General features: G+C 40.2%; 1 protein-coding gene and 1 long non-coding RNA gene across 3 annotated transcripts; one reads left to right on the forward strand and one right to left on the reverse strand.

The window, feature by feature from the left end:
• Positions 1-4,052, reverse strand: LOC129207651 (uncharacterized). The gene is made up of 4 exons (XR_008577501.1): positions 3,712-4,052; positions 3,347-3,398; positions 1,289-1,374; positions 1-118 (listed from the first exon to the last, which is right to left on the reverse strand). It is a non-coding gene; the product is annotated as an uncharacterized LOC129207651 (long non-coding RNA).
• Positions 4,053-5,115: 1,063 nt separating this feature from the next.
• Positions 5,116-25,533, forward strand: FBXO3 (F-box protein 3). Of its 2 annotated transcripts, XR_008577500.1 has the most exons (12): positions 5,116-5,317; positions 8,507-8,596; positions 11,840-12,003; positions 14,394-14,508; positions 17,141-17,345; positions 18,921-18,966; positions 21,227-21,311; positions 22,161-22,283; positions 22,738-22,853; positions 23,269-23,459; positions 23,640-23,961; positions 24,532-24,719. XR_008577500.1 is itself a non-coding variant. In XM_054828891.1 (11 exons), the coding sequence occupies exons 1-11, from the start codon at positions 5,211-5,213 to the stop codon at positions 24,655-24,657; spliced, it is 1,368 nt and encodes a 455-aa protein (XP_054684866.1). In that variant the 5' UTR covers positions 5,123-5,210; the 3' UTR covers positions 24,658-25,533. The 2 variants fall into 2 exon arrangements, 1 of the variants encoding a protein (XP_054684866.1); XM_054828891.1 differs by lacking the exon at positions 23,640-23,961 and having other exon boundaries at positions 5,123-5,317; positions 24,532-25,533.
• Positions 25,534-26,821: the final 1,288 nt, after the last annotated feature.

Raw genomic sequence — 26,821 nt, forward strand, 5'->3', positions numbered from 1 at the left:
GCGCTTTTCCACAAGATCATGAAATATTCCTCCAACCTCTGCTTTCAGCAGGGTCTTTCACACATCCTTTAGACCGTGAATCACACCACCGCATCATGGACCACACACAGTGAAAACGCTGTAAGGACAGGAAATTATAAATATTCCTGAGGCTTTATTACTGCCTTTTTTGACCAAGTTAAATTTGAAATTAGCAATCTTGGTCTCCTGCAAACTTTGCTGGTGCTAGGCTCTGTCAGTATTAGTCCAGCATGCACAACTGTGTATGTACAAAACCTGAAAGCCGGTATTAGCACTGCGGTGAAGGCACCCATGGATCATCCACTGCACTGAGTTTCTCTTCTACGCTATCTGCTTAACCGAATGTGTAAGCTCTTGGAGGCAAGCATCATGCCTTTCTATGCTATTCACGCTCTGCAAAGTCAGTAAACTTTATTTTTGATACTTTCACAGGTTAATGTTTACATTTGTAGCAGTATCTTATATTTGATTTACGTGAAAGAGGATGATACGAATGGAAAACCAACTCTGAGCTAAGCAACCCTGGGACAGAATAAAACTTGGGTATGCTAGTTTGTGTAAACAGGGAATCTTTCATCTGAAGAAAAAAGCCCAGTCTGTTAAAATTACTCTCTAAGTGGCATTCCAAACTCTGCAAACATACATAAATATTTCAGAGCCATTTCAGAGTTTAGAAGCTGAGACAAAAAGATTTGCTAATAAGAAAAGACAAGCCTGAAGTCTGAGAGCACCTTGACTCAGAGCTGTGCCGCGCAAGATAAAGACCAGAGGTGGCTTTTTGACAACCTTAGGCAGCTGATGCAGGCAAGAGCATCCAGGTAGGGCCGCCTGACAGCTCCAGATAGACCGGCCACAGTTGTATTGCCACAGCGCTCCTTCCCCAGCTCCTCTCCCCATGGGGACCCGGCGGGGGTCAGAAGCACAAGGACACGAAAGCTGCAAGGAGGCTCCAGCTATGGTTGCTTTGAGTCTTTTACTATAACCACTAGGTAAAAGTCCAGGGGTTGAGTATTTGGTGATTCCTTTGACTTCTTTTGACCTTGGAGCTGTCAAGGCTAATTTACCATCATGGGAGAGAGAGATTCAGGAGGGGTGGTGGTGTTGGCTGGGTCTATGTGGCACTAAGGAGAAAGGGATTTTATTTTTTTTTTTTAACCTGTTGTTTCATTCTGTTAAAAGGAAGCCTGAAGCTGTATTCTGACAGATATCCCATTTGTTACTCAAATGTCTGACAAGCTCCTATGTAATTTTTAGTTTATTCACGTACACATTTCACTGAAGTCCTGGCTCTGATCCCTTTTGCTACCTCCCTGTCATCTTTCACATCTCATCTGAGATTTGCTCCTGTGAAGCCTGAAAAAAAGTGCTTTGGTTATTAGTTCATATGTAAATGCCCCACCGTTCAAAGGACTGCTGAGCTATCTTTACATTTGTGTGATTCACTGGGGCCGCTGCGTGATCACACAGCTCCCAGTTTTAATTTTCTTACTTTACTTCTTCCGTGCTCTTTATTACAGCCACTCATCCTGTTCTGCTTAATTTTAGATGATCAGATTTCCAAGCAAAGGTCATCGCCTAGTTGTTCCTACGAAGCCCTGACCTTATCGCATCTTTGCTACAGTGAAGAACAAACCCAATAATAATCATATAATAACAATATACATTTTCCAGACCTCAGCTTTTTTCTTCCTACCAATTCCCCAAGCTGTCTACTCCCCTCAAAGTCTCATTTTTGCCTATTTATTATTATCCAATCTGAGAAATTTTCAGCCTGAGGAATACCTCTGATATATTTAGTCATTTGGGCTCCGGATACATGAACCCATGCTGCAATCCCATCTCTGACTGCTGGAAAAACTGCCTGGTAACGCTCAGAAAAGAAACAAAGATTTAGAAACCTTGAGAGTTGTGGAAGTAGAGCTACTGTGGCATCAGCAATGGTGGAGATTTAAACGCGAACCCACTTTCCAGACAGTTTAAGCTGACGCACTTGTTTTGGAAGGGCAGTAGGGAAGAACAAGTATGGTGGTGTGAAGATCTGGAGGCATTTATGCTCATTGGCCGTTTTGTGCAGGTACAGTTAAAAATTTAAGAGCAATTGTGAACTTTTGAAAGGTGATGTTACAAATTGCCCCTTTTTTGCATGGAAAAGGATCATTGCGATATGTGTTTATCAAATCTGATAACTTTGTAAATTGTTACGCTTTTTCTGCTTCCTTAGCAAAATCATGATGACACCTTTCTAATTCTTTTTGTATTTCCTTCTGTTCCAGTTTCTAATTTGTTCTCAAATCTTGATTATTTGGCTTCCTTTTCACCCACTGAATCATTTTAATTTTTATTTCCAAAAAATCCAGAAGTGTTTTAATTGTTCAGAGTAATACATGCTTTATGTTATGCATAAAGGGTAACATATACAGGATAAATATGGCATAGGAAGAGTTTTTAGTCTGTCTCCTCTTGGTTTTCTAATTATTTTTTTTTCAGTCTGTATGATGTTCCATACCACTCTGACAGGCAAATGTTATTTAGTGGGCTGTCATTCAGAATGCAAAGGAAAATTCAGACCATGACATGGCATTATAGCAATAATAGAGGGATTTAAACACTAAAATGGAGGGATTTAAAGACTAAAATAGGAGCAAACAACAAATGGGAAAGAAAGGTAAAGAAGGAATTTGAGAAAGAAAGAAATACAGACTGTAGGTTGTACAGTTTAATGAAATATCTAACTTGGCTGTTTGAGGGATGAAATCCTCCCCAAAATACACGTGCATCACATGGAAGTCATCTCATGTCAATTTACATGGAATTACATCAAATGGAGTACAATCGGAGCAGAGGAAGATGGATTCGGCCATTGAAACAACACAAAAGAGTTCAAGTAGGTTTTCAGAATGAAAGTTGGAAGTGCCACAAAGGAAAAGAAGTCCTCTCAGGACAATATTAGAAAATTAAACAGTAGATTTTCATTATTTGCAAAAAAAAAGGTAACAATTGACAATCAATGCAAGCCTTAGAACTATGCAAGCACTGGAAGCAATTCTATCCAGGCTTTGGATTGATCTTTTGGCAAAACCTGACAGAAATCAAGAATTATGTAGCTTCCCTTAGCTCGGCATTGTTAGATTTTCATAACCACAAAACTAAGAACATAAATACAAGGAATAGCATTTTAGTAACGTTTTAAATATACTTTAAGTATTGTATTTTCTTCTCTACAGGGAACTGTACAATTATACAAACTATTAAGGACAAAGATCTCCCCAACAGCTAGCAAAACCTCAGTCATATAACCACCAGCTTGTTGCTTTTCAGTTCTTACTTGAGTGATGTTGCTACAACAATCAACTGTTCCAATAACATACTACTGGTATCTGAAAAAGAAGAGAGAAAAAAGGATTACTAATGTGAAATCACTCAGTAGAAACAATTCCTTCTTTCACATAAGAGTATTTAAATCACTAAAAATGAGAGACATAAAAAGACTAGTTTCTATTTTTTTCTGCAGCTGTCACATATCGTCTGATTTTTTCCCATATCAAATGTGATCTATTTAATATTTATCTGCCTCAGAGGATGCTTGTGAAGCTTAATTCACCGTTTGTGAAATGCTTTGGGATTCTTAGTTTTACAGGCCTGTCACATTATAAATTAATTACTTTTGTGACTATACTCTCTAATAGTTACTTTTGATGAGCAAACAGATTTTGCTTGCTAGGCTGGAAGCATTTCACCTGCAACATCTCGGGTTTGACACATTTTCACTCAGCTCAAGATTTCTGCAGGCTAGCTGATGGCCGGAAGGAAACTGGTGGGTCTGTGGTCTGTGGTTCAGGAGAGGACGTGGCCGTGGGTTTGGGTTCCAGAGGTTCCAGCAGCAACGATGCTTGGCGACGCGGCCGTGTCCAAGACACTGGGCTTCTTCACACAGACCTGGGAGCCTCGTAGCACAAGACTTGCAAAAATTTCCGGATTCCTATTGCAAAGCCACAGGACTCAGAATGCTCCTTGGAAGTCTTAGAGGAAATCAGTTCTAGGGACAGTGTTCTGGAAAATATGTTTTTCTGAAATGAATTAAAATGATATGAAAATACACTTTCACTGAAAATGTATTTCTTACCAATAAAATGTGGAAGAAACTTTTAAAAAAATCTGGTATTTGCATATACCCTTAAGATGCAACACAAATTTTGGTTTTAATGATATTCATCTCAGTAAGTTTATTTTCCCATCTGTATGTACCATTGCCTTTTTAATTTCAGTCCTAGTGGATTCTAATCATCCGTCAGAATCAGCCTATGGAGGCTGATTATATAAGCTGGTTTGTATATGTCTTGTCAGTGCTATTCTAACATTAATTCTTGTTCCTTTGGTAAACAGAAAACTACAAAGCTATTGCATGCAATCCGACGTTGGAAGCAGCCAGTACTATCATCTCCCAGGGCTGTCCACGGGCTGATCCCACCAGGATACACCCACACGAAGATTTGGTGGTCCAAGTACTCCTGCTGAACACAAATTATTTTTCTGTTTTGGGAAAGCAAATTAATAAGCTTGATCTCTTAATATTCTTTGCAAGCAAAGTGTAGTTTTGTGGGCACGTACAATCCCAGACCGCCTGAAATGTTGACAAGATGGGTTGCGGCCGGTTGCCCAACCGCAGGAGGAAAATGCCATCTGGGATGCCATAGGGTAACGGGGCCACCTGCCCAGGGCTCGCAGATGCCCACGCACCGGGGAGGCCTGTGCAGTACTGGGGCAGAGGCTGAAGGCCCGGTGGCCTCAGCTCCCGGAGGCTTGAGGCACCTCTCCTGGCGCTGGGCCTCCACCTCACGGCCTCCGTCTGAGACAAGCGTCCCTATGGGACACCTTTAACCGCCGAGATGGCCGTCTGCCCCGGCCCCGCCGATGCTCGGGGCGCTTCCGCGGGGGGCAGCGTGCGGGACACGGCCTGCCCCCAAACCCCGGCCCGCTCCCGGGGCTGCGCGCTGAGGTGGGGACCGGCGGCGGGCGGCGGGGTGAGGGACCACCGCCCTCGGGAGGAGGCGGGCGGGCCGCGGCCGGCAGGGGGCGCTGCGGGCGGCCTCCCCCCGCCCCCCTCCCGCCCCGGCGGCTGACAACAGACCGGCGCGAGGGGCGGGCGCGTCCCCGGCAGCGGGTGGCGGAGCCGCGGGACGTCTCGCAAGATGGCGGCGCCCCTGGACATGGAGCCGTCAGCCCTCAGCCTGGAGCTGCTGCCGACCGACCCGCTGCTGCTCATCCTCAGCTTTCTCGACTACCGGGATCTGATGAGGTACGGACCGGGCCCGGGGCTCCGCCGGATCCGCCTGAGCCGCGCTACCGGGGAGAAGGGCCGAGCCCGGCCTCGGCGGGCGGTGGGGAGGCAGCGCCGGGCCGCGGGCAGAGGGGCGGGGCGGTGGAGCGGGCCCCCCCCCCTGCGGCGAGGCTGAGGGGGCAGGCGGGAGGGCCTGGCCTGCGCTTGCCGGGTGAGCCGGGGCCAGCTCCGGCGGTCGGCAGCGGGGGGGGAGCGGTCGGAGCTGGCCGGTTAAGCCGGTGGGAGGTGGGGTGAAGCGCTGTGGGGGAGGCAGCCTGCCGCGCCGGGAGCTGCCGGCGGCTCGGGGTTGCACAACTTGTCGGTGCGTGGATCGCTGGGTCAGCAAGCGGGGTCGGGGAAGCGAGCTGGGGAGGGCTGATGGAGCCACAGCCGGCAAAGCGCTTCCCAGAGCACTTCCCAAAGCTCTCGCCTCTGTGTAGGAAAAGGATTTGGTTTGTTCTGCAGGACATGCTGGTGCGGAGGACATATCCTAAAGCACCGTTCCCTTCCTGAAACAGTGGCGGTTTTTGCCTTTTTGCCTTTTTTTTTAAAGCAAAAGGAATTATTCTTTTTTTTTTCTCTCCCCCATTATACATTGTTTTTGTTTGTAGTTAAATTACAGTTTAGAGGTGAACCAATAACTGAATTTGTCAAGTCAATAATTCCCTGAAACTGTAGCGTATCTATGGCCAAACAAAGGGCGGTCTTGTTGCCAGTGAATAAATTCAATTATTTGAATGAGCTGTTTGAGGAAAACCAAACAACATTAAATAGGACGGCTTTTCGGGGAGAAAAACATGAATGAAAGTTGTGAGCTCCTCTTGGACGCTTTACTAGATGGCTGAAGAGTTGTGAGTCATCAGTGAAGATGAGTATGTTTTTAGCTAAAACCTTACCAATGAAGTACAAGCACTGGCAGTGATTGAAATCACAGTATTTAATCGAAGACGGAGGAATACGTATGAATAAAATAGAATATTATCCAAACGGGTTTTGTTTGGGGTTTTTTTCCCCCTATAAATATTAGTCAAGAAAGCTAAAGGCATCAGGGAGGATTCTGTTACCATAATAGCAAAAAAGAGATTAAGTGTAAGCAAAAATTGTAACAATTGTTACGAGTCCTGTATGGATGATTCAGTAGTAGTTGTTAATGGTGTTGTAATGGCACTGCCTATTTTTGTTATGTATTTAACAAAATGAGATGGATTTTGCTGTGCAAGGACAATTAAATGCTGTGTAGGTTTCTTATTTATGGGGTCAGTAATGGTAATTTTGCGTAACTGCTGTTCGTAGTACTGAAAGCATTAATTGAGGAAATCTCTAGGCTGTTTACATTTGTTTTAGTGACATATATATACTCTGACCATCACAAACATTACAGTTTCCCTAGTATTCCACAGGTCGGTTAGCCTGGTGGTGGCCTTTAAATAACGGAAAAGCTGACAGGTGACCCAATATTTATGTAATTAATGAGAATGGCTTTGATTGCATCTTTATCATGTTTGAAGCCACATGTTCCTGTGATTACTACCAGAAATTACAGGCTTGATTGATAAACACCAATATAATAGATTTCTGCAGGGACTTTGACTTTGGGATATTTCTGTTCACACACACCACCACCCCTCCCCCCAAAAAAAGATCCCCGTGTCATGAATGAAGTTCTTACATGACCAAATGTCAAGGTTTGAAGTGAATGTGTTTATGTCTTTGTGTCGTTGTGGAGGAAAAAAAGATTGGATTGAACAGGTAAATATGAATAATTCTGTAGTCTCAGTGCAAGATATTTTCACCAGCTCTGGACTTTGGGTGATTTTACTTATCAAAGACAAGATTGAGAGGCATTTTTATTTCAGTACGTAACTCTGTCCATTTACGCTGTTGGTCTTTCTTACTTAGCAATTTCTGAACTACGTGGGAAAAAAAAACCCCAAAAAGCAGTAACTGGAAGCTTAAATTTGGTAACCTCAGTTGGGGTATTTAGATGTTAATCACAGTCATTAAAACACACACATTAGTTGTTAGAACAAGCTACCAGAGGAAGTGATGTTGCCACATTTAAATTGGTGGTATCTTTTGGGAAGTTTCTTTAAAACATAACTGATAATTCAGCTCAAACACAGAGGAATAAAGGCTTATTGTCTGGTGTTCGGGTTAGATTGAAAGAGGCAATAATTTCTTTTAAATTCTATGAATCTTTGAATAACACAATCATTCCCTGTATTACTGCTCTGCACGTTGCTGATGCTTTGCTGCACATTCTTATTCATATAAATACCCTGAAATGTCTTGCTGTCAATATTAGTTGTACATTCCAGAAAGGCTTTATAGCTGTAAAAGTAAGTACCAGAACAGACTGTATTTGATGGCACCTTCATCAGCGCTATTAAAGAACAAGTTAGCAGGCATGGGGAATATAGGTTAGCTTTTGCTATCTCATTGCATCAAGGAAGGATCAACTTCAATGATTTCTGAGGACAGTTTTAGACCTATATCCTACAGGGGTTTTTTAATACTGCATTTGCAATAATGCTGCGTAGTGCAGGATATGATTCTTTTAAGTTCCTGAAGTAGCAATGTTACCTGTAATGCAATGGCAATAACTTATGTATGGTTTTCATTAGAGTGAACTTGCAGTCATCCCTTGTGTTTTTCCTGTGTCTCTTTCTGGTCATGCAGTTTGTTATTTAAACAACTTAAAATGGAAAGTAACTTTGTAATACTCAAACAATATAGTTTCTGTTGGAGCTTTCAGTAGTATGGAAACAGTGGAAAAGATAAGGTAGAGACTGACAATCCAGATAAGAAAGTGATTTAAATCGTAACAGCTAGCCTGTGCTATTAGAATGCTTACCGCTGGTGGCGTGGAGTCATGCTGGAATCTTTCAGACAGTGTTTACGGTGGCATAGGTCTATAGGATGACCTGCTTTACAAAATTACTTAATTGCTGACAGTTCTTGAAGAGTGTAGAAAAGTAGTTTATGACTTATACAGCTGTAATGAAGACTTTTAACCATTGTAAGCACAACTCTAAAAAGGACAGGTAACTAACTTTCAAACTCTGCCTTTATTTCATGAGAATGCAAGGTGTAATATATTGGTCAGTATTTATCCCTGTTTATTTTGCAATTCTTCTGCAATTAAATGTAATGATTTTATATTCATAGTTGCTGCTATTTAAGTCGAAGATTAAATCAGCTATCAAGCCATGATCCCTTGTGGAAAAGACACTGCAAGAAATACTGGCTTATTTCAGAGTAAGTGTGGTTGTTTTAAGCCTTTTTTCTATGAAAATAAGCTTTATGTTATTGTGCTGTTTATGTCCATGTTACTTCTAGTAACTCTAAGATCGAATTGGTATTCACCAGCTTCAAACCGATGAAAGGTTAGAAGTATCAAAAAGTTAATTTCCTAAAAAAGCTTCATGAACATCCAAGTGCTGAAACGTTTTACGGATGTGTGGAGAAGAGGTGCCCTGTTAAAGCCTACACTGAAGGAGAAGCTGCAGCTTGACCTTATCAGACACCAGATATTCTGTGGAGGAAAGTAATATTCTGAGTGCTGTAATTATGAGGGGTACAACTGGATGGTCGTGTCAAGGGTAGCCATGACTGGAATCACAGAATAGTTGAAGTTGGAAGCGACCTTTTGAGATCCTGTAGTCCAACTCCCCTGCTCACGCAGAGTCACCTAGAGCAGGCTGTCCGGGACTGTGTCCAGTATCCTATTAGTGGGCACTGCTCAGCAGAGTCTGGCTCCATCTTTATTCCTTTCCATCAGGTAACTGTGCACATTGATAAGATCCCTCTGAGCCCTCTCCAGGCAGAATAGTTCCAGCTCTCTCAGCCTCTCCTCATGCAAAAGATGCTCCAGTCCCATAATGATCTTTGAGGCTCTGCCCTGGACTTGTTCCAGTACGTCAATATCTTTCCTGTAGTGGGGAGCTCAGAACTGGACACAGTACTCCAGATGTGGCTTCACCAGTGCTGACTAGAGAGGAAGGATCACCTGCTGGCAACGCTCTTCCTATTGCAACCTGGGACACCGTTGGCTGTTTTTGCAGTGAGGGTGCGTTGCTGGCTCATGGTCAGGTTGGTGTCTACCAAGACCCCCTGGTTCTTCTGAGCTGGTCAGCCCCTGGTGTGTACTGGTGTCTGGGGTTATTCCTCTCCAGATGCAGAACTTTGCATTTTCCCTTGTTGAACAGAAGATTCTTCTCTGCCTGTTGAGGTGTCTCTGAATGGCTGCACAAACATCTGCATTATCAACCACTCCTCACTGTTTTGTAGCATCTGCAAACTTGCTGAGCGTGTACTGTCCCATCATCCAGGTCACTAATGAAGATATTAAATAGTATGGGCCCCGTATGGCCCCAGGGGTACACCACATGTGACTTGCCTCCAAATGATCACCCTTTGCACTGGTTGTTCAGCTAATTTTTGGTCCACCTCACCATCTACTTATCAAACCCAAACTTTGTCAGCTTCGCTATGATGATACTAACAGAGAGACAGTGTTGAAGGCCTCACTAAATTGAAGGTAAACAACATCCACTGCTCTCCCATTGTCCATCAAGCAAGTCACCTCGTTGTAGAAGGCTCTCAGGTTGGTCAAGGATTATTTCCTCATCGTAAATCTATGCTGACTGCTCCTGATCACCTTCTTGTCTTCCATGTGTTTGGAAATGCTTTCCAGGAGGATTTCCACCATTGTTTTCCCAGGGAAGTCACGTTGGGCTGTGTAAAAAGTTTTACGTATGTGGTTCTCAAGGTTCTCAGGGTGTTGTGTCTTTTTAAAAAGCTCATTTTCTGTACTGCTTACTTGCATTGAACTCAGAGTGTCTGTTAAGTGGAAGCTGACTGTAAAGGTATCAGTCCACCTCTTTGCTAAAAAAGCATGTTTTTCTGAAGAACTGAGAAAGCTCGTGGAGTTGACTGAGGTGAATTAGCAACCAGTTTTGTTGCTGTTTATTCCCTCTTTGTATCCTGTTTTCTAGACAATATCTTTCTTTTTAGAATGTAAATTGTGAGGAATATTAAGTACTTATGACTTCAGTGATCAATTCCGTATATTTTTCCATTATTCAGGTTATGCAGGGGCACCTTGTATTACACAAGTAGCCTCGTGATGGCAGAACAGCTAGGGATAAGGAGTTAATATATATGCATAAGTGGGCGGAGGAGGTAATTTAGGAAAATATTTCCAAAGTTGTAGTCTGTAATCCATATTATATCATACGGACTGTATTAAAAATGAACAGCAAGCAAAGTTGAATCCACAAAGATAAACATACTGTGCATATTCTAATTATATGCAGTTTATGAAGGTATAACACAACTTGCAAAATTCTACCTTGAGATTCTCTGCATAAAAATCCTAAGTGATATTCTTACTAGAATCTAAACTAGAAAGGAAAATCTGGTAGGGGGGCAGAGAAAGAAGGTGAGAAAATGGGAAGTTCAAACCGAGTACCTGATGGTGTAGAAGAGGAACTTGGTGTGTGTATGGGGGAAGACGAGGGCATTATAGGGCTTTGCTAAGGAGAATTGGCTCTGATGTTGGTCTCTGAGATGCCAGCTTCTCCATAGCCAAGAAAAACTGAGTAATGAAGGCTGTAGATAATTTCTACAAATAACATTTGGAGGGTTAAAATATGTCACCTGCTGAGAGGTAATTCACTTTGGGGTTTTTTCTTTTTCCTCTTAGGTTTGACATTAGTTTAACTTCCCAGATGAAACTTTATCTACTTTTTTCCCGCTCAACTCTTCAAGACGTAAGGTTATACTCTCCTTTTTAGAGCTAGAGAGATCTTAAAGATGCCGTGAAGACTTCTCAATTGTTACATTTTTATTTAGGTGTATGAAGCTGTACTAAATCTTTTAGATTCAGGATGCTGATTGGAGTTTGAGGAGTTGGAATATATCCTAACACAAAGATGCAAGGGCCGCTACAATTTGGAGGCAAGCATCCTTTGTCAGATGTTCGTCAGCACTTTTTTGGCAGCCTGTCTTCCCATAGCCTGCTGTTGTGCCTTTGAGGACAACTGAATATGCAGTAATTCCTTAAGAAACTGACTTTCCAGATCAGCGCACAAGTTCTCATTTAACTCTTTGGTTTGTTCCTTAATCCTTCTTATTGGGTAAATAAAGGAGTTTGTGACTAATGCAGTAGATCAAAAAATTAGATTTTTTTTTTTAAGGCCTTCTCTGTATGTGTGCGAAATATGATCTGAATTAGCTATTCGCCAGTTCTAAAATTTAATAATAGACAGCATTCCATTTAATGGAATAGTCTTTCTAAATTTTCCCCTGAAACTAAGTACCCCAAACATTTCCTAATTCTGTTGCTGTTGATTAGATGCTGGAATTGAGTTTGTGTAACTTCACGTGGCTCAAAATGTTCCTGGCTTAATGTTATGCATGCTGGTTTTGCAACATAACAAATATTAACAACTTGGTGTTAGAATTTAAGCTTTTTTTTTTTTTTTCATGTCCACTTAGAGAGGAAAAAAGTCAACGAAATCAGAGCTGGAAAGCCATCTTCATCAGTACCTATTCTGATCTAGGAAGATACATCCGATACTATGCTACATTAAAAAAAGCCTGGGATGACCTAGAGAAATACTTAGGACAGCGATGTCCTCGGATGATCGGTTCTTTGAAAGGTACGGTATAATACCTGCTTTCTCTGATAGGTTGGCTGACGTGACATTGTCTGTTAGTAAGTTTCCTACTGCTTTCATCCTAGATGTGTGTCTCAATTACTGGAGCCCTGAAAATCAAGTGGATGTGCTTTTCCTTCTCCTCCAGTAAATAACTAAATCAGACCACACGTGTAGTCCTTGCCCAGTTACTAGTGATCCATAGATTCTCTGAAGATTTCCTTTCAGAGAAGAAATCAAGATTATTTTTTGTAGTGACCAGTCTATCTTATTTACCTCTGGATAATCATGAAATGAATACACTTTTACTGCTTTTCTCTTTGGTTTCTATGACTGATTTTTCTTCTGTTTGTTTATTATTATTTTTTAGTTTAATAATCGCATTACTTCAAGGACCTGGGCCCTGTTGGTGTGATTTTATTTGTGAGATTTTCTTAAGACCTAATTAAAACACTTTCACGTGAAAACAGGCATTTTGAAAGTAAAGCTAAACAAGAAGGAAGTATTTTTTTTCTCTTCTGTAGGTTTTACTGAGTTCCTCTAATGAAGGTAAATTAGTGGATGAGCAAGAATTCCCCCTCCCCCAATATTCTGTTTTCAACTTAAGTTTGTGTTTTAATACTTGAAATAGTTCCCATGTTCTGGTTCACAAATCTTACACAGCAAGACATACAGCAAGTTTGACCTTTTCTGGTATAGGGACAAAATGGTTTTTATATTTTCAACTGTACTTCAGTCTTCTGTATGAAATTGACTGTTAGACCAAGATGTTTGAGTTAACATGGTCTGAAATTAAGAGGAATCTATGGACAATGATCTCTTTCCTATATAAATCTTGCATGTTTCTTGACTTGCTGGATAGCGCCAGATTCTTAAGTTCTAACAGTGTTCTGTTATTTACAAACACTTAGCAAAACTTAATACTTACTTGTCTTTAAAAAAAAATTTGTTTTGTTACTTCTGAGTGTTCCTGAAGGAATGCCTTTATAGCAAAAGGCCAAAAGGGTTATATGTAGCCTGAACTCTTGCGTAACACCGCCATAGTACTTGTTGTAGATATCCATACCTTGATTTCTGTAACTTTCGTGCTGCTCTATCAAAAACACAGGCTTCACTCAGGTATACAGAACCACTGAATTGTCAGCCAAATATTTTGTTAATAAAATGGAAAGTATCTGTGGTGGAGGTGTTGAAATGCAAATATTTTGCCACAGTTTTACTTACACTTGTATAGTGATGGCAGGTTTTAGCAGGAGCTCTTCCATAACTTATACCTTTTTAATACTGTTTGTGCAGGATCTTGTTTCAATGAATTGTTAAATTATGCCATACAAATGAAACTGATAATGAATACAAAAAGGGTTAAAAAAAAAAATCACCCAAAAATCCTGATCCACACAGTTGATCGTTGCTAGAAGTGAGGGTGTGGAAACCCCCTGGAGTCTGTGTGGAGGTGTAAGAGCAGTTACTCTCCACCTCCTTCTGTTGATGATGATATGAAAATCACCTTGTTACAACCCATTTATTGTTTCAAATTCCAGCCAACATTTCTTTGGTACTGATTGGACTGGAAACTTAAAGAAGCAATCCTTAGAATGATGAAAGAGTAAAATCAGTATTGCCTAAAAGTTTTGACTGGGACTTAGTCAGCTAGTGACAGTATTGTGAGTGAAAGGTTCATTTCACTTCATGAATACTTTCTGCTTAAGTCAGACATGTTGAGATTTCACTGGATGGAGTTAATGTAATCAGCTTCCTTTCAAATTTATGTAGTGTTCACTCTGTGCCGCCTAGCATACAATAAAGTCACCCAATACTGACCTGAGTCCGTGTTCGTTTGATCAAGGCATTTACAAATTCCATACTTTGTATTTGAAATACTTCATTTTTAGTGATTCTGGCCACTAGTGTACATTTAATCAGTGGAAGATTCTTGAGACCATGGTAGCAGACAGCCGTGTCCCAAAGTTGGACTGAATTTATCTTGCTTTTTTATGTCTGTTAGTTCACTTTCTCTGAATTATAATTGGCAAAATACTTTGAAATACATATTCCTTTTGTGATAACATAAAAAAAAATAAATCCATAATGCTAAGGTTTCTGGGGCTGCTTAAAATTCTCTTTGGCAGTTGAAAGCATGTTGTTATGTCTAGATTGTAGCTAGGGTTTGCCTTATTTCTAGCCATGTAGCCCTGATGAAATGATGTGAAATAAAATTTTAAAGGAAGGTCTTAACACAAATCTTAATATTCACCTTTGTCAGGAACAGCATAGTGGGCACTTGAGTGCAGCGTAGTGAAGCAGCATTAAATTTGAGAGTTTTGTAGGAGCAGCAGTTCTTGATTTCCCCCTCCAAAACTGCCACTTAATACTCTGTTTCTTTTTGTACACAGAGAGTGTGCGGGAGGAAGATCTAGATGCTGTGGAAGCACAAATAGGTTGCAAACTCCCTGATGACTACCGATGTTCATTTCGTATTCATAATGGACAGAAGCTAGTTGTTCCTGGGTAAGGAGTGAAAACTACATGCTAAATTATTCCTTTTGTATTTCTTGGATAGTTTATTTATGAAAAAGATAAAGTATCTGCTGAACAGGATGCATGAAGCATTTAAATGTATTGCAACTGACCGCTTGAAGTGACACTTCTAGAACTGGCTATCTTCTAGTCTCAGAAGTAATTGAAAACACAGTGTAGATTTGTAGTTGCTCAAATTACTCTTACACTTCAATCCTTTTTCCTAGTGAGAACCTGTTTTGGTTTTGTTTTTTTTCTTTTTGTAATAACTAAAACTTCCAACTGTTAGACTTTTAATCACACCACTGCAAGTTGCTCCCCTGAAGTTTTGCTTTGTATTACATAAGTAAATTAGCCTCTTGGACTCTACAGGTTTCATTACTCTCTTTCTTTGAAATGGTTAGGGAATAACTTTCAAACCAGGTAGTCATTTTAAGTAGAATCAAAATGTCAGTTTTGCAAAGCCAGTTTTCTCAGTAGAAGATTTTACAATTTTATATGGTTTCAGCAATTAAAAACTCCTTTTACATCAAGGTTAGAAGGCAGATGACCAAACATTGTTCCTTATCTTCCAGCTGTAGAAAAAGTTCACAAGTCAGCACTTGATGAAGTACTGCAAACATCAGGAAAAGACGGAAAGCTAGGGCAAATTATTGCAGCGTCTGTAGGGGGCAGTGCGTTTGTGTTGCTCTACCAAAACCTTCACTAGTAAAGAAGGTGCAGCTTCTTCCAGTTCTAGTGTTGTATGTGCAGAAGGGATTTGGGAAACAGTTTTATGCAACCATAAGGATGACTTCTAGTTCTGTTTCTTTTCCAGGAGAGACTTTTTTTAGAGATGAGATAGGTGCCCTAGTTCTGTAGACTTCAGATGGAGCTCTACAGCTTGTATGCTTCCTGCTCTTCCTACTACTTTTTCACTCCCACGAAGCCTCTACTGCGATGATGTGCCTGTGGAAGGGCTGCAGGAGCAGACGTACGCCTTTGGGCATGCCTTTCAGCTTGAACAACTGCCAGTGGGCTGTGGTTCATTGCTGTGCCCTCAAATTGAGGGCCTGAGCCTTACACACAGGTTGACAAACCTTGTTGGTGGAGCACTGACTGGGGGACTAGTTAAGTCTGACATGTGGGATCCTGGAGCAAGAAACACTGCCGTACTGCGAGTGGAAGGTGTGGTCTTACTGTTGGGGACAGGCTTGCTTTCTTGTGGGAGATGAATACTGGAAAAATCCGGTGTAGGTGGTAGAAGTCTATGCAGCAAGTTGTTGGCATGTTACGTCAGAAATGGAAGAGATTCGGGACTAGTTGTCATGGTTAGATGCTTCAGGTTTCTGTGCTTGGATGTTAGCATTGCTTTCTAAATTGTAGAACGTGCTAATTCCAGGCAAGACTACATAAGGAAAAAGAGGTATGGAACCTGTTGCCCAAGATGGGAGCAGCTTATATCATGCTGACGTGTGGCAGCTTGTGCCTGAGTCACTGCTTTCATAACACCAGTAAAAGCTTAGCATCTGCCAAAGTTTACATCTGAGAACATCAGTGAAAGGCAAATTAGAAGGGTGTATGGGTGGAGAGGTGCACATTACAGGTTTGTGTAATTATCTTATTGCTAAGTGCACTGCTGTAGTGTGTGCCCTTGTAGTTGATTACTTTGATCATGTTACCCCTTTTTATCATTCTTCCATTGTCTGCCCCTTTATTACATTGAGTGTCGGTTGCTTGGGTTTTTTATTTTCACCCTAGCTGTCATCTAGCCCAACATTCATATCAATGTTAACTTTAGCTTCTGATGCTCACCTCCATTCCTAATCTGTTACATATTTCAGATTAGTACTACTTTTTTCCAAATGTATATATTCTTTTCTTATGTATAGAGAGGCTCCTTTCACTGTCTTCAAGGTCACTTCCTTGTTGTCAAAATCAAATAAAAAAATCCCATCCTTTGCTGTGATGCTGAAAAAAAGCTAGAGGAAAAAGTAAGACAGACAGTTGATGGTCTTGCCATGTCATGCTGATGAATATTGTCTCATTCTTTCCGTGTATGTCTGTCTGCTTGTGCCTCTCTGCCTTAGTTTTTATACTAAGATTATAATCTCTCTGATTCAAGTAGTTATTTTCCTTGTTTACTTCTCAACCTTTTCTCCAAAGTAAGGTTGAGCACCTTCCTCACTGTAGTTTTGATCAATGTCTGTTACTATAGCAGCTTGTTATTCTAATTAAAAAATCATGGATGCTTTGATAGTATTGAAATGAACTTGCACAAAACTTGAGATATGGACTGCTGGTTATTATTATATTCTGCTACTATAGGAACCTGCGTCAGCTGTGAACAACTTCTTTGAAGTAGTTGCAGACATGATGGGAATCACCAACACAGTTTAAAACGGTGCTTTGGGATGTACAAAACATACAAGGAAGCATTTATCTTAGAGCCATCAAGCCTTCCTTTGTGGAGGTTGATGTTGTGAACTAATAACCTAGTTCAGCACCTGGATATTAGACTTGAACTTCATCTAAATCTAATATGCATTGATAGAATCAATGTTTAGAAAAGATTTAAAGCTATCTTTGCATTGTGAGTGGTATCTTCTATTTATCTTTTCTTTTTTTGTTGTTGTCTGTTAAGTTTGATGGGAAGCATGGCACTGTCAAACCACTACCGCTCTGAAGACTTGTTGGATATCGACACAGCAGCTGGAGGTTTTCAGCAGAGGCTAGGTCTGAAACAATGCCTTCCTCTTACTTTTTGCATTCATACTGGCCTGAGTCAATACATGGCCCTGGAGAGTGTGGAGGGACGAAATAAATACGAGATCTTCTATCAATGTCCAGTAAGGAAGAAATGTTTATACTTGCGATTGTGCTTTTCTAATGATTGATGGTGTCCCTTTGCATGATATCTGAAATATTTTATATAGCATAAGGTGAATACTAAGAGATTGCATTAGTTTGTTACTTGCCCCTGAGTTGCCATCGGGTTTCCATCAAATTCCACAAGTGGAGTGGAAAGTGAAAGAAATGTACGTGAAGTTGTTAATGGCTGTAGCAATTTCTATAGGTTCATGGTAGCGCACAGCATTCATCCTTATTGGAAAGTTTTAATTTAATTTGTTCAAACTGTGGCAGGTATATACTCGTCCCTGTTTCCATAAGGAAGAAAAGCTTCTCCATTATGGAAGATCAGCATCTGTATAGATCTCCTCCCCCAGATATGCTAAGTGTAAACTTACTACAATAAATGATACCTTCTGGATTGTAAGCAAAACTTACTCTCCAGTGAAAGAACAAATTGCTCTTGAACAGCTCCTTTGAAGAACATAATTCCTCAAAGTTTTTGAGGAATTATTTTTCATAATTCTTATAGCTGTTGTATTTTAAGATAGGCATATTGTGAAGCTTAAGGATATTATACCTAACAAGATTTTAGCCCCCTCTCTCTCCTTACCCATGCCCTGACAACCTCTCCACCCCAAAAAGAAAGTGAGGTGAGTAAAGGGTGTTTCTTGTAAAAAAGATGGGGATCTTCATCCTGCTGTGGAGTTCCTGGCTGGCTGTTTTCAAAGCATGTAGCAATGAGATTTCTAAGGAATGCCTTGGTAATGGAGCACTAGAAGGATGTTAAGATCTCCCTTTGTATTATGCTGAGTATTTAAACCTTCTGGGTAATGCTTGGTAACTTGGAAGGTTACTTACACACTTATATTTTGGTTCATCTGTGGACAGCCCTGCTTGTTTCAGGAGAGAATATGGTAGTACAGGAGCTGGGATTGTTTAGCCTGGAGAAGAGAAGGCTCAGAGGGATCTTATCAATGTTTAGAAATATCTGATAGTAAGGCATAGAGAAGTCTGAGCTTGACTCTTCTCAGTGATGCCTGCCCAGTGACAGAAGAAGATGCAGTGGGCACAAGTTGAAACACAAGAAAGTTGATCTGAACATACACAAAAACGTTTTTAGTGTGAGTATGGTTGAACAGTGGAACCGATTACCCGGAGAGGTTGTGTAGTCTGTCCTTGGACAGGACGTCATCCTGGGCAACCTGCTCTACCTAACCGTGCCTCAAGCAGAGGGATTAGACTGATTGTCTCCAGAGGTCTCTACCAACCTCAGCTGTTCTGTGCTTCTGTTATAAGGCAATGTTTTTGGGCCCTTGTTTCTTAAATCTGATTTTTATATGCATGACCCTTAGTGGAATGTCCAAGCTGTATATTCAGTGATCATGTGAGCACTCACAGGGACAGGCATGTGTGTTTTATATATCTGAATATCGAACTGGGAGTATAAGGATGTATTAAGCAGCCAGATTTTAGGTTTAGTGAATATAGGCAAAGTGTTCCCTAATGTTACATTTCAGGTGTTGAATTTTAACTCTCCTTCTAACACATCCATAACCTTCTTTCTCTTCTAGGACCAAATGGCTCGCAATCCATCTGCTATTGATATGTTCATTACAGGTAACAGTTTAGATAAAATATTCTGCAAAATGTTTAAATTGCAGTGTTTGGAAAATGCATGTCAGTATGACCAGAACAAAGCAAGCACTCTAAATTTTCTGTGCTACTTGTAAGACTAACCTACTTTAAAACCTCAGCGGTTACTTAAAATGAGATGCAATTTTTCTCTATTAAAGCTTGTCCTTCTGCGTGTCTTGTATACAAATCATTGAGTGTACTAACCTGTCAAACAGGATGAGCAAAACCTTTAGGTTAGCCATCACGTGGGTGATGTAAGCGGTTATTAAATACACCACCCAGGTGGACAGAAAGATCCCCCCCCATTAGTTTTTGCAACCATGTCAGAAGTTGAAACTATTTTGTGTCCCTTAATGAAATCTAATTAACTATAAACGTAGACGCAGAAGAAAACCTTTCTGGATTTTTTATTTGCCTGGTTGTTTTGCTCAAAGGATAAGGAGGGGAGGGGAAAACTGCATAATTGTTGTTGGGTTATGTAGTGATCTGTCAATGTACACGTCAGACAGATGATCACAACTGGAAGCGTGGTTTGATTATTTATTTTTGTTACTCTACTGGAACCTGGTAATTGTGGCTATGTCCAAATTAATTCCTTTCACTCAGTGGGAAAGCAGATGTGTAACAAATGGCACCAAAATTAATATTAAAATTTAGCCTTGCACATTTCTTAGGATACATGTGTTAATATTACTGTGAGAAACCACATCAGGCAATGTTACGCCATTGCTGGTTTGGGTTGAAGCTAGTCAAACTCCTAGCCACGCTAATTTTAAGAAACCTTTCTATGTACTGATTGATTGTATGAACTGATTTCAATGTGAAGTAGTCAACCTGTCATCTGTTTTACAAAGGTCTTATTGCAGAATGCATTGTGTGCTTTAGAACCATCATAGGAAAGATATAGCAAAAGCTCAAGAGTGTGGTTACTTGCTTCTCACCACCTGAGGATGATGTAATACTTTAAAGCTACTCTATGGTGAATTGGTATTGCTGTTCAAGGTTGCTGCTTTTATGGAACTGAGTCAATGGTGAGGTGATCTGACATCATACTTAAATGTATTCCACTTGGTTGAAAGGGTTAATCTTGGCTTATCGCAGGGTGGAGGGGAAGTTTCATATGCAGCATTTATCTTGTAATTTTGAACGTGGCAGGGTAAATTGGTCCACTTTCTCCATTCGGCGTTACCTTATACAAGGCTTGCATTTTGTGGATTAGAGGTAGAAAAGAGGATAATAAACTTGGAGTTCCTTAGACTCCCCAAAGATCAAAGGACAGTACACATAGCTCTTGCTCAAAGGAAGAAGTCGTTAAGTACACTTAATCTAACAGGAGTGGTAGTACATGATAACATGTCAGTGAAGGTGGGGATAATGATTTCTTAGTATTTCACCTTAAATCCAGTTTTGTATCGGTAATATTGACAAATAATTGAAGAACTCAGTAGTTTTCTACTGACTATCTTGCAGTGCTTGGAAGATTTATGGTTGAGAAATTCTTTTATGGAGAGCCAGTATCTCTTGTGCGAAACTCTCTTCTTTGAGAGTTAAATGTGACAGCTCGATTGTCTACTTAAAAATCAAGCTGTTCCTAAATACTAGTTGTAGGTGTATGAAAAGGTGTTCTCAGACAATGGCTGTAAGTATACGAAAATCCCAGGTTCTTTGGAATGACAGCCTTAGTCTTCTGGGTTTGTAGCAGAAGTGTGGAGTACGGCTTTTCCTTGGTTTTAAGGAGAGGGAAATTCTGCAACTTGCTAGCATGTTTCTTAGAAAGTCTCTTCATATAGAAGCCTGCATATCATAACTAAGTCCATAAATCCACCAGCAGGCTTGCATGCCTCTTGTAGGTAGAATAGTTGGAAGTAGCTCTACAAGTAGTATAGGCCACTATACTTGTCTTTCCCAGTTGTAGCAGAAGAGTCATGAGCAGGAAGCCAGATGATGAGAGACACCAGCATTTGAAGACCATGATTATAATGTGAAATACTTAGCTAAGAGATTCTTTGTTTGCTGTGTCATTTCTGGAGTGTGTACCCTTAACTCTTAGTCCTTGGTTGGTTTCTCCAAATTATCTTTGTTGATAGAATGGATTAGAATATGGACCTACTCATCTAAGTAAGTTGAGAGTTTGTTATATAAATAATCAAAGCTTTGAACTGTTTCCTTGGAGTATTTATTGTAATGAGCTCAGTGGTAAATTTGCCTGTCCTTATCAATATTTTTCTTCTTTGGCATCTAGGTACATCTTACTTGGAATGGTTTACATCCTATGTAAACAAAGTTGTAACTGGTGGTTATCCTATCATCAGAGACCAGATTTTCAGGTATTGTGACTGGGATTTATAACCTCACTGCAAGGTTTTGATGCTTCTTTTAGAATGCTGGCTTCTTTCCAAGTAGTTAGGGTATCTGATACAAAAGCTGATGGTGATGAGAGAAGAAAGCATGTGGAACTTTACTGCAGATAAAACTGTAAAACAGAATGCTTAAAGACACTTTTTTTTTTTTTCAAACCAGAAACTTCAGAGTTTGTAACTTTGCATTAATGGGACCAGAATTTTGCACTGTAACTGATCTGAAGCTTAGCTAACAGCCCAATATTTATTCTGCTTACCCTGGGTGTGCTGCAGCTGCAGGACTGTCCTGAGTTACTAAAAAGCAACTGTTGCAGTGAAGTGGTCTCTAAAATAACACTGTTGAATATGTAATTAAACAGGACCTTTCTGGTGTTTGAATCCTCATGCACTTTTCTTCTAAATATAAGCAAGAACCTTAATTCTGTCAAACTGAGATGCTATAGAACTAAGTTCCTGATCTGTAAATTAATTTGCTGTAGGACTTTCTAGGTTTGGGGTTTTTTTTAAATAGCATAATGACACATCCTTACTAAACAAGTGTATCTTCATTGACTTCAAATTATACACCCAGTTTAATACAACCATTAATGGAGGTACAAAGAGATTCCATAGCTGTATGAGTTTAGGTGATGGGGAAGTGCGTGTCATGAAGACACAGCATACGTCCTTTATTTAAACGCCAAATGGCAAGTTAAGAATTATTTTTAACCTAGCACCACAGTGCTGTTATTAGTAATTAACTATCACTTTACATGTTCAGTTTTCTGTATTGAATGTACAGAGCTATTTGCAGAGTTAATATTTTCCTTTCTGTAGGTACGTGCATGATAAAGAATGTGTTGCTACCACAGGAGATATTACTGTTTCTGTGTCCACGTCTTTTCTACCTGAACTCAGTTCTGTACATCCACCACATTATTTCTTCACTTACAGAATCAGGTAAAAAGAACAACTGTATTAACTCTTATAACACAGGAAAGACCTATGTAATGTTCAAAGCATCAGTTGTTGCAAATTTATGCACAGCATTTATAAATGTACTAATATGAAGATGATGTGCTCAAGATGCTGTACTTTTTAATAAAAAAAATGCTAAATTATTACCTGCTCAGGTAAGCAAAGTACCAGTCAAGCTGGTAATTGGTAAAGTACAGTTAGGGGTGGGGGAAAGAAGTCAGGAGTAACTCTTGTGGTTTAGAAAGGGGTTATGGAAATAACAGTAGATAGTGAAGCAGAAGCATGGTGGTGGATCCCGACAACCGATTCAGTATATTTTACCTTAGTTATTTTTTTTGCCAAGTCTACTTGGAGAGAGATCCCAAGGATACTAAAGCATTTCTTAAAATGTATGAAAGCAGTTACATAACCATTAAGCACGCTGTTTGGCTTCTAGAATTGAAATGTCCAAAGATGCTCTTCCTGAGAAGGCTTGTCAGCTGGACAGTCGATACTGGAGAATAACAAATGCCAAAGGTGATGTAGAAGAAGTTCAAGGTCCTGGAGTAGTTGGTAAGTAAAAGATTGCTTTTAGGAACCCAAAAGAGTGGGTTTGTATTTAATGTACACGTTATGAAAGTTCCATTATTAGCTGTTCATCATGGTGACGGAGGGTAGTAGTTGTGTGGTTTCTATCAAAATCATTTTGTTGCTTGAAAGAAAGTGATATGTATCCATCTATTTTGTCTTTAAAGTTGTTTTGCAAGGGATGTCTGAACACCCCGATAGTTAACCGCTCTTCTGCCAGTTTTTTAACATCAGTAATTGCTGAGAATTATTTATGCATCAACTGGAATATAAAATGATCTGCCTGAATATGTTGTGGAGTGCAAGTCCTTCAGCAAACTGCTACATGACTATGTAGTAACTGCTAGAATTGTAATTCTATTTCAGTCCTTACTATTGTGATCTAATATCTTACCAACAGGGGAATTTCCAATTATCAGTCCAGGGAGAGTCTATGAATACACCAGCTGTACTACGTTTTCCACAACATCTGGATATATGGAGGGGTATTACACTTTCCATTGCCTCTACTACAAGGACAAATTCTTCAATGTCACAATTCCCAGATTTCACATGGTGTGTCCAACATTCAAGGTGTCTACAGCACGAATGGTAAGCGGAGATGCAGTTGTGCTTAGCCTAGATTATTCCTTTTTTTCCCTGACCCTTGTTTTCTGAGAGCACTTGGATTAACTTTAATAGGATAGTGTAGTTGTGTTTAAACTTCCATGTCATGTCATTTTTCAGTTTTGATTCTCTTCTTGAAAATCACCTTTTTTTTTTTTTTTCCAGAACCATTTCTCAAAAAAATAATAAAAAAAAGAAATCTAAAAGTATCACTCAGTCTATATGAATTCATTTCAGCTTCTGGAATGTTTATCAATAAGGAAACACTTCTGGTGCAAAAATTACAGTACTGAACGGTATTCATATTGATAACTCCATACAAAACACGCACCAATTAAGACTGAGTCTACCAACCGTAGCAATCTTTGTTGGCGGTTTGTACCTGGGTAAAGCCGTGTATCCTCATTGCTCTGACATGTAATGCTACCAGTTGAATTCAAGACCCTCGACCCTAGCTTTCACAGGAGAGCTTGCTGTTAATTATAATGTAGGTTTAGTTTGGAGACTGCAGGCTAACTGTATCATTTCTCCCTTTGCTTTCACATGTTTAGAGAAGAATGCTTTATTTATTTTGTCACTAGCATAGCCCTTATTTAGTGACTAATTCAGATAGAACTTGGATGGTTTTGTGCAAGCACTGAGTCTTTCCTCAGGGGCAGGCATCCACTTGTATGCTTTTTCACATTTTTCCAGGGATTTGAGGCACTCGTTACCAGTAGCTCTAACAGCAAGTGCCAGCAGATGTCGTGCTTCATTCAGAAAATGGCATCCCACAAGCTAAGATACTGAATTGTGGCTTTACGTAGTATTGCATATGAAATAATGATGGCTCGTGGATATTTACTGACTTAAAGGTCAAGTAGTTTGGCAAAATGATCTCTACTGCAAATTAAACTTCGTAATTCTAAGGAGCTGGTTTTAGGACGTAGATCACAGTGTCTGCTTCAGCCAGTTGATGCCATAATGCAGACCGGATTTTTCTAGGCAATTGTTGGTGCTTTCTTATAACTAGCTGGAATAGAAGATTTTACTTAAATATGGATGTGTTTTGTATTAGGAAACAAATCATAATGAATATGCAGTGGATGAAGACGAAGATTCCACGGACACTGATGAATATGAAGATCGACGTAGAGTGTTGGACATTCCTGCACCTTCTGGACGCTGCCCACGTCATACCTGATGGGATTTTTTTCAAAACAAAATAAACTGTTTTCAGAAGCTGAACTCTTTGGGGCTAGTGCATAAGAATATTTCTGACTATTGTAAATGAACTTCCTGTTGCACATCAGGGCAACTAGCATGAATGTTGGTGCCAGTTCTAATATTCATCAGAGTATAACTTTTGGTTTTCCTGGTTTGGAAGGGGTTGGGGGGCTTGGGAGAGGGAAAGGGGAGGGAGGGAGAAGAGAAAGGTGTTTGGGCTTTGTTCACTTTTCTGAAGTGCGAAACAGCTTGATAGTCCGAGGTAATCATATCTGACATTTTTAAACTATTGCCTATTTATGGTCATATTGCAAATATGGTGTGGGGATTTGTTTTTATACAAGCATTTAAAATTAGCAATAGACAAGATGGCAAAAAAAGGTGTATACTATTGTCCTTTCTCATGAGTTTCTACTCTTGGTAACTCCTGCTAGGAATGAAACTTGCAGTTTGGTCTATGTATCCCACTTGGGTGAGATCAGGTGCTCTTATGCTCTTTTTTATTAACATAGAAGTACTAGAAAATTCTGGTCATCAAATGCATAAATTAGGAATGAAACTGGCCTTATTTTTAGACAATCTGTCTTTCGGCTTAATTTTATGCTAAGTGACTCTGATTGGATAATGCCTTCTGGAATGTAGTGTATGTGCATAATCTGCCACTCGGTAACCAAGAAACTTCTCAGTGACTACAAAGTATGAATTTGTAAATACCTTTTGAGTTTTTTCTTTATATGCTGTTTGCTGTTCAGACTCTTAGGTGACAAATTTACGTTGAAGTATCATGTTTCCCTAAATCCTCTATGGATTTTTGTAACTACGCCTGAATAAAAAAAGAAAAGGAAAAAAAAAAGAGCCTGACAGAACACCAGATTACTAGAAACTTTTTATTTAAAGAAGTCTGTTTGCTTTCCCACTTTTATTTTGTTTTCATTGTCATTAATAAACAACTTAACTGCCTCTTCTGCTCTGAAGTGCTACATGGGACTCTTTGCCAAGACTTGAGCAATAATTATGTGACTAGCATTACTGTAGTCAGTTGTTCTTTTTGGCATCCAGGATTAGTAGCTCCTATGAGGAAAACCAGTATGTTGTGGTTCCAGCTGAATGTTTCCATTATTGACTAGTTACTGCTCGTACAGAAAGTCTGCTTTTTCTTTACAAGTCATAGTAGTAGATTCTCTGTGTGCTCATCTTTGTCTAGTGCCTTGCAGCATTTGGATCTTCCACAGTGGTACAAGGTAGAGAAACAAATAGAGCGTGGCCCTTACATAACATCTCAAGAAGCAAAAAAAGTTTGTGTTGTCCCTCACAGAAGTCTGAACAGCAGTGTGAATTGCTGGAGGGGTTTAAAAACACTTTCTCCTCACGGTTAATACTGAGGAATACTCAAAATGGAAATGTGATGTGCTTTTTTTTTAATCGAAATTTCATAATCTGTCAGAAGGACCAGTGAAAAAAAAGATTTAGTGGAACTAGAACTTAGTGCAGTGCTGTAAGTCTGTTGTGTATTTTTAAGGACAGATGACTCTCATGGTCACAGGCTTGGTACTTTGCCACGGTCTGTATGTTCCAGCTAAGTGATAGCAGCTGAAGGTCTACGGATACCATGAGTTGGGAGCATGAGTTTACTTGTCCCAGGGAGCAGTTCTCCCTCGGGTTGTTAAAGAAGAACTATAATTATTGCTTATTGTGGAAGAGGCTGAGATACAGGACAATGCTTTTCTGTCAACTTCTGAGCGCTCATGTGAGGGTTTGAGGCCTCCGATTCAAGCACAGGACTCCTGCAATCTCTGTGCGTGTGAAGCAGGTAACCAGGTAGAGGGAATGACATGTCGCTGCTGTTGTACCAACGCGTGTGTATTTGTAATAGGAAAAGGGTTCTTCTGTCGCTTCAGGCATCTATTTTAGTGTGTGGCACGCTGCCTAAAGTTACCAGATGCGGCGTTACTGCAAGCGTTGTAACTCTTCATTACGTGCAGTTGAAGGAGTGCTTATGCCAGTGGGTCTCCTCACCCCACCCAAAACCGAAGCTTTTGCCAGATGGGTATGAAAAGTGAAGCGGCCGAGTCTGCTGAAGAAAACAAGGACTCAGTTATGTTTGCCAGCACTGCCAGACTGTAGAAATCTTCACTGAGAAA

The sequence above is a fragment of the Grus americana genome, chromosome 5 (genome assembly GCF_028858705.1).
Source record: "Grus americana isolate bGruAme1 chromosome 5, bGruAme1.mat, whole genome shotgun sequence".
NCBI classification, from domain to species: Eukaryota; Metazoa; Chordata; class Aves; order Gruiformes; family Gruidae; genus Grus; species Grus americana.